Below are 16,218 nucleotides of genomic sequence, written 5' to 3' on the forward strand. Positions count from 1 at the left end.
AAGCCCCGCTCCTGCTGACGGGCTGTAGCTGGCAACAGGACGCGGGCGGGGAATGTAATTTTTGTTTCCTGCTGGAATTGGCGATCGCCTAATTCGCGTGAACATGTCGTCTCCATCCGGAGGGACAAAAGGCTGGTGGTAAAGTGGTGGCGGTAGTTTCGATGCTACCACATCCCAGTGGCGATTTCGCGACTTGACGGAAGGCAGACACTCCAACCAAAACAGCATCGACAGTGTAGCCACCCCGCTCGCGATCTCCTTGTAGAATCCGGTCATGCGGGAGCCGTACTCAACCGAAACTGATGCGGCAAGCCACCGCCCCGAGTGAAAGGAGCCAATACACTGGATGGCTGCTGGAAGGAACGGTTAAGCTTGTTGGTTGACGTGCTAGACTACGAGCTTGAGTTCCGGGTTTATCAATCCGATCCACGCTCCAGAATTGATTCGTGCGGCGTGTGGGCTCGTGTTGTCTCACGGCGCCACTACAGCAAGATATATCTTGCGAAATAACCTGTAAGCTACCTGGAGGCCCGGCCTTCGTGTCTTACATCGGTGTTTAATAACTGTTTGAGAGAATTCTTGCCTGGTAAACTGATGTACTTTTAATAACGCTTCTGCAGTAAGGTTCTCTGAAGGCACCACAACAGCTGATCGCCATCAACTCCCCTACTTCGGTCCCAAAACCGATCGCAAATGTGTTCTCGGCTGCGACTGCGATTTCACACTGGGGGAATAGTACTTGCCGTACTTTGGTTTTAGGGTTTACGCTAAAAACTTTGCCCGAAATTATTTCTTCATTACCTAACTTACCTTCAGTACATTTTGTGCAGGTAGCTGACATTATATTACCACAAGTGTGCCGGTCACACACGCCCATGCCGTTTTCAATTCCTGGGTAGCGACGCCGTCGAACCTCACGGCCAACGCGTCGTTGAACCAAAATACGGATCGCATTGGCGCTAGTGTTTAGTTTATGGGCTTCGTGGCTTTTACAAAGCATATTATACTTTTGAAACTAACAAAAACGAATGTTGTCCGGGGCAGTTATCGATTCTCTATCCATTCACATTGCACGACCGGTTGGCCGACCGCCCTTGTCGGTGCCTTCGGTCAGCGATCCAGTCAGACTATCCGGATTTTCCACCGGTGGGCGTCTTTGTGTCGCCGTCAGCATTGTGTGACATAGCGGTCTGCCAAACCTGAAGTTTGCCGACGGGTGGGCAACTCGTCGGCGTCGCCTTCGTGTCGTCGCCATCGTGTCGGCTAGTGTGACCCGGCCTTAAAGGCCACGCCAAACTCACAGGCAGAGAAAGGTGCAATTGAAGTTGACACCACCTGCAGGCAAGACACAGCAAGATTGACACGAAGTAGTAACCGGAAACCGAAATTATGAAAAGAGCTACTGGGCATCTAGCCGCTTCGCTGGCTATCCACGTTTGCAGAACGGAATGGGCCAGCAAATTTCAGGTCTTCTCCGTATCCAGGAATGCGCCGCTGTTCTCGTATCGCCGTGAGGGACGAGGCAGACGCAGGTATCCAAACTATGTGCAGGTTATGTACAACAATATTTATAGGACATATAAAAGGGAGCAAACAGTAGCCCGCGGTGGCGCTTAGAACCTTGCCGGTGTCAAGAAGCCGCAGGCGGGACTGTCCCCACGACGTGCAGCAAGTTCAAAAGCAAAAGACCCCCTTGCTCTCGCTGGGCTCGACATAAATACCCTCGGTGAGGGAAGAGGACAGGTTCAAAAACAATAAACGGCAAGGCATGTATTGCGCGTCCCTCACCCAAGGTGATGAAAGCGCGCCGCGTCCTTTTTTCCCTGTACGGGCACCTTCTAGACAGCGCTTAAACGGCGGCCCCCTGCATCCGGCGGCCAAATTGCCAGCGGCCCCCTTGGGAGGACAGCGATTTCCCCAATCCGCGTTGCGACGGGTGCACGCAGTGCAGCGACGTCTGCACTCTGACCCCACCAAAGGGGTTTGTCCATGCGCCGCTCTCCCTGTTTCCACGCGCACCTTGCGTACAGGTGACCTTTGGCGGTGGCCCGTCGTCGGATGTGCGCCGGCGGAAGGAGGCTGGCGCTGCGGTACATTGACCTCCGCGCTGGAACCTTACAGGGCCCTCACATTCTATTAAACTAGGAAAAGAGAACATTGAATGAGCAATAAAACAAATATGGCGTTTCTGGTGACACCCCTTCTCATTCGGTTTTGTTATGAGGGTGCACTATCACAGCAACTGTATTTCACTGGAAACCTTTCGCATTTTCGCTTCGCAGCTAATCGTCGCATCTCCTCTTCATAAGAAATATTTCTGGAACGAAATATGACTTTCCGCTGAGGATTCCTCGCACGTGGACTAATTTATCCGAGGAATGCTAGTGTTGCTCACGTATGCATGAACTCATACTACAATTTTCTTAGTAACAGCTAGAGATGCCCGACGACCTTTGATGCCATATATAAATATTTAGTCTAGTTACACCGAATCGGCAGTCTGTGCGCATGCCTTTCATACTTTCTATTTGTAACGGCGGGAGAAAAAAAAGGAAGCTCAGTCAACGTATGGGGCGAGTTGAAGTGCCGACGGCTACAGGAAAGAAAAGACGCTAGAAGTCACGTTCTGATAGGCGCACTTGAGCGCGTGGCTCGTATCACCTCTTTCTTTCTTGCGTTATTTAAACGCTTCCCAGATGTGATATCGCTTCGGCGAGCTGCTGGGGCCAGCGGAGCAGACAACTCGCGGCCTGTGGACAGCAGCAACATCGAGTGAGTACTGGCCGTCATCCGAGTGCGCAGATTTCTGCTGCTTTACGAACGATTTCTTTTATAAGCGGAATAACCACAGCTAAAGGCTGACTTCAGCATTCCGTCTGTCTTAAGGGTCTTCTTTACAATTCAAGTGCAAATCTTACGGAAAGCCTCCTACCCTTTTACTGCGCTTAAGCTAAGCTGATGGTTCACTGCGATAATGTAATTGTTCACTGGCGAAATGTGCCTATGCCACAAAGTACCTCTTGTCGAATTGCTTCTTTTCAGAAGCAACATCCTTTGGGCCTGTGTTGCAACTTACGTCGCCAGAATTTCGACTTCCGCTCATGTCGTTTTATCAAGTTTCGTAACGCGTTTCTGGGTGTACTGTTACAGGAAAGGGTGTCTGTCGAGGCTGACTAAAGCGTAATTGACCAGAAGTGAACACTTTTATTTATGTGTCCTTGTCGAACTTTATGCTTCGTCTCTAAATGCCAATCACTAATCATCATCAGCAGCACATCTGCGCCCACAACAGGGCAAAGGCCTTTACCATTATTGTCCAATTATCTCGGTCCTGTGCTAACTGTGATCAATTTAGCCCCGCAAACTTCTTGATCTCATCTGCACATCTAACTTTTGCCAATTCCCAATATTAGGCCTCAAAGGTGAAAAGGAGATGGGGTGACACGATGTTGCATCTAAACTGTCTCTTTGTTGGACCAGCAGTGAACGCGCGTGTCTTCCAGTTGTGATTGTTTCGGGTGCAACACAGAGATTCCTAGGAATGTTTCGTAGGGGTCTTATTACGTAATATTTGCCCAACTCGATCGCCTCATCAAATGTATGCGGTAAGCATTTCGGCTTCTTTGTCTGCGCCGCAACTCCTACGGTCGGTTGGGTTTTTTACATATCGTGTCATATTCGTGGTTAAGCGATTTGGTGTCGCGGGTGTGAACTGAGCGTTTCATAATCGGTTACAGCTGCTTTTGCAAATAAATTAGAGGAACGCGTACATATTGTGTTGTTCACATTTTTATTGAAAAAATGGCTTGCTATAACGGTTAGCACAATGCTTGTAGGCGACGAACGTTAAAAAAAAGTGGCAGATTTTCTGGAAGTGAACTGCAGGAAATGGAGGCAGTACTGCTCCAAAAAAGAGCTTCTACCATTACTCTCTGCATGAAGTGGAAGTTCTGTGCGTGCAAGCATGTTTACCAACTACTAGGATAGGTGGCACACACCATGCCGCTTAGAGTAAAAGTATCCTTGGGCACAGTGGAGGCATCAAATTGGTGGGCAATAAACCCGAGAGCGTTATTGAGAACAATATAGACGTTCGAATAAAATTTAGGAACTTAGGCAAACCTGCGCAATATAGGTTCATAAAAGGTGTTCAGGGCAGGCGACATTGCCAAAAAGAAATGTCAACTCCCACCAACTTGACCATCGGTACGGTTACCTCACTTCCGGTAGACACTTTTGCCGCCAGGGGTCTTCAGCGAACGTAAGTCTGGCGCATTGTTGATGCCCCCATACTGACCGGTCAGAAAAGTGGACACAACTCGTCAACAGTGTGAAATAACACAGGATGGCTCTGAAGAAAACCTGCCGTTTTGGGGCTAAGCATACAGTAGGCATAGTGTAATCAGTTTCAGTAAGATTTAGCACCCAAACTTTGCGTCCTCTCTTTTGTGGCACACAAACTCTCCGCTGGAACGTCCAGTTGTGTATGGTAGCGTCTTTTAGGTACCCTCCAATCGCACCGTTTTGCCGTAATCTTTGGGACACCAAATGTCCCTTCTTTCTTGGTTATTATTTGGGCTCTCAAAACGGCAGCGGTCACACCATCTCGCCTTATTGCACGCGGAGGTCCAAGTAGGCCGCTTTCATTCACTTCGGCTCTATTACCTTGGGACGAGGTATATCGCTCCACGTGGGCCCACCCACGTAGCGTACGGGGAGCTACACAAGATAAAAGTTGTACGACTTCTTCAAAACACTTCTAATGTATTCTAGAAGGCCAGGCAAGAATATCATTCCTTTTTGTCATTTGCTAACGTATGTGTCTTCCTCCGTAGAAAATGCAGTAGTTAAACCAAATTCTAGAGGCCAGATGCTGTCTACGACTAGATTCCCCTGCATCAGCCTGTAAGCTGGATAAACACTTTTATACGTCGATCAGAGGATGTTCTTAAACAGAACATGAAAGGAGGAGAAAAAAAATAAAGACCTAAATAAAATAACATTACAAAACATTACCGGTGATTGAAATAGTTCCATAAAGGGAAGGCGAAAGGATAGTAAGACTTTAATTCTGTTGATCCTTAACTAGGTTCAATTTTGACATCCTGAACGGTAAGCTTCCCCTGTCCCTCAAACGTCTGGTATAAAACAAATTCTTCCTTCTCTGGAACTTTGCGGCAGCACCAGTCACCACTGCACCAGCTCCTTGCACACCACCCTTCGAAGCTCGTTCCGCTAAGCCGCCATCGTCAGGGATCACCTGTTCGTTCTCGGCAGTGCCTTCACACATCATCATAATCACCGTCATAAGCAGCCTAGTTCTCTCCACTGCAGGACGAAGGCCTCTACATATATTTCCAGCCACATCCATACAGTGCTAGCTGACTATGCTCTGTGCCCTTCATTTTTGTAGTTCATCCTTCAATCAAGTCGTTGGTCAACACCTAGTTCGTTTTCGGTATATTGGCAGCAACTTCGTTAAACAAATGCTCCACGTGTTGTCCCTCATTCGTAGAACGTGACCCTCTCATGCCTATTTCGTTTGCCTAATTTCAGCTAGAGTGTCTTCCACACGCTGCTGTTCTCTTGTCCCTCAGAATGACCCCTGGCATCCTATACTCCATAGCCTGTTTGGCGGATCTGAGTTTCCTTTCCCTTAGTGAGACCACAAGTTTCTGCCGCTTACGTGTTTAGTGAAAGGACGCATTTGTTATATACCACACTTTTGAGGGGCAGAAGAAGCTTACCATTCAGGATGTCAAATTTCCTTATAAGTGCAATGCGGCCCGTATTGCACTTGGGGCAGTCGCGTACCTTCCACTTGGGCCTCTGAACCTACTTCGCACTGCTTTTTCCACCTCCTGGCCTGCGATCACCGGCTCGGTGCATGATTTGCTGTGGGATTGTGTACTGCAAAAAAAAAACAATTTGCAGCTTTCTAGGGCAATGAAAAATTAACAGCCAATGGTTTCACAGCCAAGAAATCAGAGGCAATAATACATGACTAAAATGTAGTAACTGAAGGTTACTTGAATATATTTTCGGTCATTATGTGAACCTGAAATCCTGAAACGTAATCCAAAAAGTTTGAAGGTTTTTCACGACCCTGTTAATTAATCCTTAAGTTTGAAGCATGTGAAAATCGAGTTTTTTTTTTTCAGTCGTACTAAGCGGAGCACGGGATTAGCATCCTATGCAGTTGTAGTCCACCAAGTAATTAAAACCTTATATTTTATTTGCCGAAACCAACGCGCTGCGTTTTACTGGCTTGGGTTGGAATACTTAATTTAGTGTCCCTTGTGAAACTCGTCCCTGCTACGTTGACTTTGTATTCTACTTCTTGAAAATGTGGTCTTGTAATACTTTTGAATTAGACTAAAACATAAATGTACGTTAAACGCGAAACATAATTTTCCAAAGCAAAAAATTTTTTCCGCGTCCATTTTCAGCTTTGCCTTAGTATCATTGCTATTTGGGGCAAAGGTATCGTGGTTTACTGAGTCACTTTTTGCGTCCCTATAGGGGTAACATCTAAATGGGAGTACCGCTTGCTGGAACACGGGTGTTACTTAAATACATGTCGCATAAGTCGTCGTGCGCACAATTGTGTGTAGCAAACAAGAGCTAGAGCTAGTAGTTGTGAAGTACAAAATTTTATACATTTCAGTAATTTTATTCCAAAAAACTCTCAAGAAAGAACACAGTAAAGTAGCGACTATTATTAGAAATCACTTATTAACATACCCATTGAATCGATTTTTTCCAGAAGAATTCATAACCCCGCCCCCCTTTAGGTTTCAAAACAGGGGTAAAAAGCGATGTAACTCACAGGCACACACCCGCACGCAAAATACCTCTCACAGACACAAAAATATGCACTAAGACTCACAGGTCACGCACTCGCATACACCCACACAGGCACAAATTCTCACAAACATAAGTGTGCGTGTGGGTCTAAGCACGCGTGACAAACACACAGACGACCAAAAACACCCGTATGCACAGGCGCGCGCGGTCAGATACGCTCTCTTGCACTGTCTTAACAAGGGGCTCATTGCGACGTTCGGGGGGGGGGGGGGGGTGTCGACCGTTTACATGTGATAATGATCTCTAAAGTTATTGTTAACTGCAAAACAAATGGAAATGTAAAACGTGCACCCTGCACCCATACAAGCAAAACCGTTAGTTTTGTTACAAGTCTCGTTAGTTATGTTACTATCCCGCCCCTCTCCTTCACGCCGATACTCCAGTTTCTCGCAGGTATAGCGGCGAGCAGCATACCGAATTCAGTTTTTTACAACCCCGTCCGTCTTCATTACCTTGGTTCAAACTACGCTTCCACATATTTCGAGGGTCGTGGAAATAAAGTCCTGCTAGACGCATCATTGAAAAACTCAAGCCTTGGCGTTCTAGGGCGCCGAATCTTACACGTTTGGTGTGAGCCACACCGTAATGGAGGGCTACAGAGTAATTTTGATACGCTGGAAGTATGTAACGTGCGTCGAAATCTCGACACACAAGATTTCTGTCTTAACAGCAACACTGTTTAGCAAATGGTTATTTTTGGTTTCCGCCGTTAAAAGTAGCAAGAACATGCTGAGCTCTCGTGAGGGCGTGCCCCACGGCGACCACCCAGCGTCCCCGCCACACGTTTGTCACGCCAAGCATACCCACTAAAGGAGATTGGTCAAGATTGGCCAAAAAGAACAAAAAAGTCCAGCGTTAGCCATAATCATGGCAACAGTTGTACGGAAGGAGAAAGACATGTCATAGCGTACGGCCTTCTATGGTAATGTCCAATATTTCCCGCGTCTATATAATAGAACGAAGTTCCCACATAGAAACAATGATGGAGTAAATGTTGTTGCGGCAGCGGAGGAAAACCAAATCAGCTGTAATCGTGGACTTAACCACCGTGATGGTCGTGAAGTTTACACGCAGCTTCCCTACCTTCAAGACTTACGCATTAGTGTGAGCTTCCGTGAGGTTTTTTTTTGTCGACTCCCCAGGAAAGACGGCCACCGTAGCCGGGATGGCACCCGTGCACTGAAGTTTAGCAGCACAACGCCTTATACACTGAACTGCCGTAAACCTTTGCACGCGCATTGCAAAAGCCCGTTGTATTAAAAAACTTTCAGCTATCTTGGGTTAAGTATTCTTTGACAATGGGGTGAAATTATGCTGGTCCCAAAAATTTGTCGCAAGCATCTCCTCGAATTTGTAGATTTGTAGAATTTGTAATGTTTTTCTGTAACGTGTAGTAATTATGTTTTGCAGTTGAGGGCACATACCTGATTCTGATTAAAAAATGGTGGTTTCAAAAACTCATCACCTTTTACAATTATTGATCTCATCATAATATATTTAATTTCGAAGTCGAGTTTTAGCGTAGTAAGAAAACATTTTGTGATCCAACATGGCGTGACAAGCGTTCTTGCTGGTCTGTGTAAATAGCCAGAAGCAGTGAACCCCTGCTGTCAAATATTGTGGGTTAGGTGATGCTTTAGCTCGACACTATCACTGCCATGGTGCAGCTTTACCGCTCTACCACAATCCCGATCAAACACTCTCGCAATGAAATAGTTTACTGTAATGACGAAGAAATGCTGGAACGATTTAAAATCAGCTCTGTACGTGACACTCTCAGTATAAGTGCGGGGTTGTTGGAACGAACGGCGTTCATTAGGTGCAGTTGTTACAATTCGATTGTCGCCCATCCAGTCTATCAAGTGCCCGTGTAACACTTCTAAAAACGCTGCATTGTTCTCACAAAAGAGGTTTTCCCGAATGAGTGAGTGTTGAACTTCATCGATTAATAGGGTATAGAGCAGACTACTGAAAATGGTATAAAATTTGTAGCCACAAATATGCCGCTGGTTTTTCACATGTGAGTCAACGCTTAACTTTTAATGTGCGATCATAATCCTATTCCTGCTGACTGTGCTGAAAACTGACATAGCATCGCCCTGCAGGTTGATTGTACATCATGCAGCATCATGACTTGTTGGCGCTATCTGTGCTGATTGTGGGCCTACTGCCAATAGGAGCACCACAGGGCACAACGAATATTGGTGAAGAGCCCAGTCAACCCGGCAACTCTTGGAGGCCAGGAGTGGTAAGTGGGTCATGTGGCACGATATGCAGGGATGTGTCGTCGCAAATAGGTTCTGCAGCGTTGGTGTGGGGATTGTAACCGCAGTCCCAATTATACGGCAATGAGCAGCCCAACAAATATATGAACCCAATGAAGATGCTGTCCTCAGAATACAGAGGATACAATGTAAGGACGTTTCTCCTTAAGGTCATTGCCTCCCACGGCAGTTAAATGCAACCTCGCGGGGACACAGCAAACGTTTTGAAAGGACACCAAAAGGGTTCAAACAAGTTGGCGTGTATCGACCGATGTCGGCGCTGAGAATTTACACACACCATTACCTACAACTAGGAGGTGTTTAATAATTCAAAAATTGCAGGAAACGCCAAAACAGGTGTCCAGGACACGTATATTTTTGGATACGACGTTTTGCGACGTCACAAAACTTGTGTACGGCGAGAGCTCAGGCGAGAAGCATCTAAAAAACGTTTTCCTGAAGTAAACTGTTTTTACGTGGCTCAAAACGTGAATAACGTGCAATTCAAAACTTTTCGTGAGCTCATCTTTTTAAAAAACACCCGCAACAGCTTCTATACATTGCGGGGGAAGTTGCGTCGCATGCAACTCCCCTCGCGTATCAAGCAGCCGTAATGCTTTCAGTTTCGTTTCGGAAAAGCATTGGTGCGGAATTAATAAAGTCAATAATCAACGGCGGTGAACGCCCGAGCTTCTGCAAGCAATGTGGAAGCGGCAAAAGGAGGAAGACGCACTGCAGCTGGTTAAGCAGCCCGGCGTAGCTTCAAATCTTCTGTTCTCTGCGAACGGATGTTACTATGAGTAAAAGTATACCGTAAAAGTATACTATGAGTAAAATTATGAGTAAAAGTACGAGTAAAATAAAAGTATACCGGGCCCGGTTTAAACCTTATCGGCCGCGAAAGGTTCAAGGCACTTACTTCAAGTGGCTACTATGTTAGCCGGCGTAGCCGACATTGTGCTTTTCCGTTAGCTGCGAGCCGCTGTTATTAATCGGTAAATGGTGCGCCGCGTAGCTCTACACTTGTTGTAGTTGTGTTTCAGGCCAGGCGAGCCTCGGCCTTGAGGACTACTTGGCACGGGTGTCGCAGGGAGAGTGTTTATTTTGCGCTATGATCGTGCGGGAGAACTGAATACGAGATGCTCGTGATCGCCTGACGAAGACGCCCGGCTGAGTGATGTCTTGCCGTGAGGCAGCGCTTGCAGGATATTTACAACACCGCTTCTCGTTTCTAAAGGCACTTCGCTCGCGGCCGGCTTGTCGGGGTCTCGGTGTCCAGTGTAGGTGGAAACAGCGGTCGCCCGAGAAATCGAAAACATCTTTCATTCCGTCAGCTATGAATCATAAACGTCTAAGCCAGCCTTCCCGCCCATAGAAACGTTGTCGCGGTCGGCCATAGATCGCAGGCGTAAAAGCTACCGTAGCCAGCTCGAGAGTGCGTAGCGCCAACCGTTTACGCTGCAGAGCGCAGCTGTACCTCGCTCCTACTTTGCGACATAATGACTTTGTCAGGAAAAATAAAAGGGAAGCGTGACAAGAATTTCGAGCAATATTTACTTAGTTTTCAGCCAAAAAACACGCAGCGTTTTTGGTCGACCGAAAACAGAGGGAGCTACAAAACGTATGATCTTTCAGTTAAAACAAAATTTCTTTCAGCACTTAGTGTCTTTTAAATATCGCACCCCAAAAGCACACTGCTCATATTAGCGCCGTGGCAAGTCTGACCACTGCGGCCGAAATTGTAGATGGTTATCTTTGTGCATCCAAAATAAGATGGTTGCAGGAATCGAGGAATCACTACTGTTTGCATGGAAAGCCATGGGGTGGCGGCCCGCCCGGAGGTCCTCCTCATTTCATGTCGCCATGCTCCCTCCGCGGTTTTTAGAGACGGTGGTCTTTTTAGGCTACTTGAACACAAAAATGTGTGCATGTCTCTCTCCAGTCACCCGATTCTGCCGCCAAACCCAAATCTCAAGAATAATTGAACGAGACGTTCAAAAGGCACTCGAAAGGCATTCGAAACAACTATATCTGGGGCTTATAGATATTATTAGAAAAACAGTAGCCATATTTGAGGCGAAAAACTAATAAGTGATATCTGCAGCGTTCCTTTATTAAAAAATACGCATGACAGCGTGATTTCTGCAGTAGGAAATAAAAATTATGCCTCAAAAAGAATATGCGCACCCAAAAATACAAAAAGCTTCCCACGCGATGCTAGTCATCTTGGTTGCACTTCATAAAAATGAAGTGCAAGAGTGACAAAACATTCGGGTTGATGGCACGCGAGCAGTGAAAAGAGCTAAGTTTGAATTGATTGTAGCAAATCTCAATTGCAGCGGGAGCGAGACGGCAGGGGAAAAGCGCCCCAGATTATTGGGGGAGAGAATGGAGACATTAAAGCCGCCTTACCGGCTGGAATCTTTCCTATTGTCTCCTATCAAAAGTTGTTGCTTATCTAGTTGGTACATACGTTAAGAAAAAATAAAACGTGGCGCAAAATAGACGTGGATGAAGAAAACAAAGTAAGACATATGCAGGCGCCAAGATCCAAGTGTTTATTTAAAGGAAACCACGCAAATTTATACATGACCTATCTAAGCAGAAACAACAAGAACAACAGCAAAAAAACTATCCATTGTCACTATCTATTGTTTCCTACCCATTGTCTTTCCACGGCATATGCGGCGAAGTAAGCAGAGAAGAAAGACAATTTTTCTTTCCTTGAACGCGCATCGATTCCATTTTATTCTGACAAGAGCTCTTGGCGTGCGGCCGTGTGCACTGCGGTCAAACAGTACAAATGTCCCACCAGTGGAACATGCCGATTGCCTGCCACTCCGTAGTGCCTGCAAATGATGCAGGTTTGTTTTGAGCTTTCAAATCAATAAAAACTTCTAGGTTCAGCCCTTCTAGTTATGTCCCAACGTATATTCTAACAAAGGCTTCGGGGATAGGCACCTAGTTTTTCTGATGTACATACGCTCCCTTTTTAAAGAAAAAACAAAGGTTTTATGGGTTGTGGGTACTCCTCGCCGATCCCCAGGCCCCATTGGCATAACAAGGGGTTGGCGTTGCCAGCAAATGCGTTTGCCTGTAGCAGGGGATGGAAGGAGTGCGTCCCCTTGAAGATAATAAACTTGTCTGCAGACACGCCTCCGTTTTGATAAGCAGAGTGCATTTACCATTAACTCTAAAAAACAAAGAGCTCTTCGAGCGTTGAACATGGAATACCATTAAGTATGTAAAGTCACGTATGTAAACACATCATTGAGATCGAGAAGCAGTGTAAATGAAATTATCAAAGCAAACACAAAAGTGTCTCCAAACGACCCGAAATAAATAAATTATCTAAGTGAAATACACTATACAACTTGGCCTAAATAGCGTGGAGAATTCGTAGATGTCGCGGTGAACGGGGACGTGCTGAATGTGGCGGCGATCAGGTGCGGTGGGACGCTTTTATTAAGTGCATAACCTGAAGGCCCACCCACTGGCCGGTACCTAGAGATTAAATCCATTCTCCCCGGGGCTCGCGATAGGTACGTTGCTGCGGCCTTACCAAAAAGTGCGAACCGCATTTGCATAGTAGCAGAAGACAGATCGTCCGACTTTGACAAGATGGAAATGAACGCACAGACAGCCGCAATCACAAACTGAAACGAATACGCAAGCGAAAAATTTGTCATGAGTCTAATTTTGTCGCAAGACCGCAGACTTCGGCCACCTTTGCCATGCAACACCTCCTGCTCTATCCCACTAACATCCCTCGCACCCTGCCCTCCTGTGGCGCACCTCCAATGTTGAGTGCAATAGGGAATTGCTAATGAAGAATGTTTATGTCATTACACTGCTCGCGCGTCATTTGTTCGCATGACTCGTTCCTGTCGGGTATCTTTTGATTCAATGTCTGCGTTTACCTCTGCTGGCGGTTTTGTGTTTAGCGTTCATTTATTTTTTTTGCTGTAATAAATGTCATCTATATGTAATATAAAACCAAAGTCTTCGCCTTTAGACTTTTTTTAAATTAATTTCATTATTAATAATGGCAATGATGTACGGTGCTATCCCGCAGCTTTTTGAGTCCGATTTTATAAAAAAATAGTCGCACTTTCATTCTCAACTCTTCGTTTTTTGTTAGTCTTCTAAGCAGACTTCGACATGATTAAACACAATGTTTCAACTTTATCCAAGTTATATTAAAAATTTTATGAAATATTCGTAAACTATTTCTTCATGTTGACACTTTACTTGCTTCTTCAATTCTTTCCGCAGGTTGTTCCTACAAGAGGAGAGATCTGGCCCCTGCCTCGAAATCAGAGCACAAGCTACAAACTTCTCCTAGTTGATCCCCAAAAATTCTCCATCGAATACCATGGTTCCTGCCCCGTAGTTACGAATGCTATTGAACGCTATCGTAAGCGCCTTCTTTTCGAGGGATGCCCCGGAAAGCAGCCTGCCTTTGAGGCAACTTTCAGCATACGCTATGGAAGGAGAGGAAATATGACAGCCGCACGTCGTTCCGGGGATGACGTTGTCGTCAGCGGGATACTTTCTTCACTCATTGTCGAACTTGGCGGTGACTGCGAGCACATGCCACATCTGGGAATGGACGAGAGCTGTGAGTTCAAACGCCTATTTTGAAAACAAAACAATCAGGCAGCATTATGCTCTCGTAGTTCTTGCGAAAATTTGGTGTCGTAGGTTGAACAGGGTAATCCCGCGTGAATGGAAGCTAAAAATTTCTAGAAGAGGGCTTAGTGCTAGAGCGAAAAAAAGGGGGGTGTGAGGGTTAATGGTGTGGTAAATCACTTCTTGTGCTGGGACTTGGAGCGCCTCATTGCCTACTCAGCTATAACAATATTCTCAGGTATTTTAATGTCTCTCGCCAAACCTCCCGTCCACCCAACTCGTGGTGGACAAAGGCTGGTTATTCATCCTCTGGCGTTTCCAAACATGCTTCAGACAGCACACTTTACAACTTGATCTTTCTACCGCTTATTACCCAATATGTTTGTTGTCCCTTAAATGAACCCCTTTTAGCACATCGTATAGGATTCCTGCCACAGCACGATCTCTCTCCTAATTCTCACCCTCTCGTTCACAGTGGACAAAAGGGTTGTCCCGCTCTGAACCCTATTTCCAGCTCGGCATGGTAGACGAGTTCCGACGACAAACCACAGTCAGGAAGTCGTGGACTAAGCACCGCCCCACTAGTTCGATGCCATACATGGAGGGCGATTGGCTTTTACTAAAAAGTTACCATCCTTTCCTACAGAAAGTTAAGGAGCGCGAAAGCTAAAAGAGCGTCCAACTTTCGCTGAAAGTGCGCCTAATCTGTAGTAAAACCTTTACAGATTAAAATCGCAAACTAAAAACGAACACATGCGACGATTTTTCTCGCACTAAGCGTAGGAATCCATGTATTTATACCAACAGGGTGGTTCATGAGATACCCGCCGCGGTGGCTCAGTGGCTAAGGCGTTGCGCTGCTGAGCACAAGGTCGCGGGTTCGATTCCTGGCCGCGGCGGCCGCTTTTCTGATGGAGGCGAAAAGCAAAAACGCCCGTGTGTACGAGATTTCGGCGCACGTTAAAGATCCCCAGGTGGTCAAAATTAATCCGGAGCCCTCCACTACGGCGCGCCTCATCGCCTGCGTTGCGTCGGCGCGTTAAACCCTACAATCAATCAATCAATCTGGTTCATGAGATAAAGGTGTACTAACAAACTTTTTCAAGAAGGACTTGAAAAATTACAAGCCGATCAGCTTACTGTCAGTCGTCTACAAGGTATTTACCAAGGTAATCGCTAACCGAATCTCTGCAACCTTAGATTTCAGTCAACCTAAAGAACAAGCAGGGTTCCGTAAAGGTTATTCAACAATGGACCATATTCACACGATCAATCAGGTGATAGAGAAGTACGCGGAGTATACTGAACCCCTATATATAGCCTTCATAGATTATGAGAAAGCATTTGACTCGGTCGAAACCCTAGCAGTCATTCAGGCATTACGGAACCAGGGGGTAGATGAGCATTATGTAAGAATACTAGAGGATATCTACAGTGGGTCTACAGCTACCATCATCCTCCATAGGAAGAGCAGTAAAATACCTATAAGGGAGGGTGTCAGACAAGGAGACACAATCTCTCCAATGTTATTCACAGCATGCTTACAAGAAGTATTCAGAACGTTGGATTGGGAACAGGTGGGAGTAAGGGTTAATGGAGAATACCTCAGTAACCTCAGATTTGCTGATGACGTTGCCTTGCTAAGTAACTCGGGGTACGAATTGCAAAGCATGCTTTCCGCACTGGGCGAACAGAGTAGAACCGTGGTCCGGAAAATAATATGCAGAAAACTAAAGTAATGATCAATAACCTCAGGACAGCACAGCAATTTGAGATAGGTGGCGAGGCAGTGGAAGTGGTAAGCGAATATATCTACTTAGGCCAAGTTGTGACCCCAGATCCCAACCATGAGGCAGAGATAATTAGAAGGATCAGAATGGGGTGGGGTGCATATGGCAGACATTCTCAGATAATGAATAGCAGCCTACCATTGTCGCTGAAGAAGAAAGTGTATGACAGCTGCATCTTACCGGTACTCACCTACGGGGCAGAAACTTGGAGGCTCACTAAGAGGGTTCAACTTAAATTGAGAACGACTCAGCGGGCAATGGAGCGGAAATTGATAGGTGTAACATTAAGGGACAAGAAGAGAGCGGAGTGGGTCAGAGAGCAAACTGGTGTTAAAGACATATTAGCAGAAATTAAGAAGAAATGGACGTGGGCAGGGCATGTAATGCGAAGGCAAGATAACCGCTGGTCATTAAGGGTAACAGAGTGGTTCCCCAGATAAGGCAAGCGTTACAGGGGGCGGCAGAAAGTTAGATGGGCAGATGAGATCAAGAAGTTTGCGGGGATAAATTGGTCACAGTTGGCACAGGACCGAGGTAATTGGAGAATAATGGGAGAGGCCTTTGCTCTGCAGTGGGCGTAGATAGGCTGGTGATGATGATGATGATGATTAACAAACTCCTTCTTCGTTACCGATGCGGGTATTCTCTCATGTGGAACCGATCCT

General features: G+C 46.1%; 1 protein-coding gene across 1 annotated transcript in view; it reads left to right on the forward strand.

Annotated features, from left to right (window-relative positions):
• Positions 1 to 2,624: 2,624 nt before the first annotated feature.
• The window catches only part of LOC144138721 (beta-hexosaminidase subunit beta-like), a 41,485-nt gene continuing 27,891 nt past the window's right edge, over positions 2,625 to 16,218 (forward strand). Inside the window, exons 1-3 of the mRNA XM_077671130.1 lie at positions 2,625 to 2,772; positions 8,973 to 9,115; positions 13,407 to 13,752. Of these exons, the coding sequence (XP_077527256.1) occupies positions 8,987 to 9,115; positions 13,407 to 13,752 (475 nt within the window). The 5' untranslated portion in view covers positions 2,625 to 2,772; positions 8,973 to 8,986. The remainder of the gene's footprint in view (positions 2,773 to 8,972; positions 9,116 to 13,406; positions 13,753 to 16,218) is intronic.

This window comes from Haemaphysalis longicornis, unplaced genomic scaffold, assembly GCF_048455015.1.
Source record: "Haemaphysalis longicornis isolate Haplotype H1 unplaced genomic scaffold, Haemaphysalis longicornis Haplotype H1 scaffold_5, whole genome shotgun sequence".
Lineage (NCBI taxonomy): Eukaryota > Metazoa > Arthropoda > Arachnida > Ixodida > Ixodidae > Haemaphysalis > Haemaphysalis longicornis.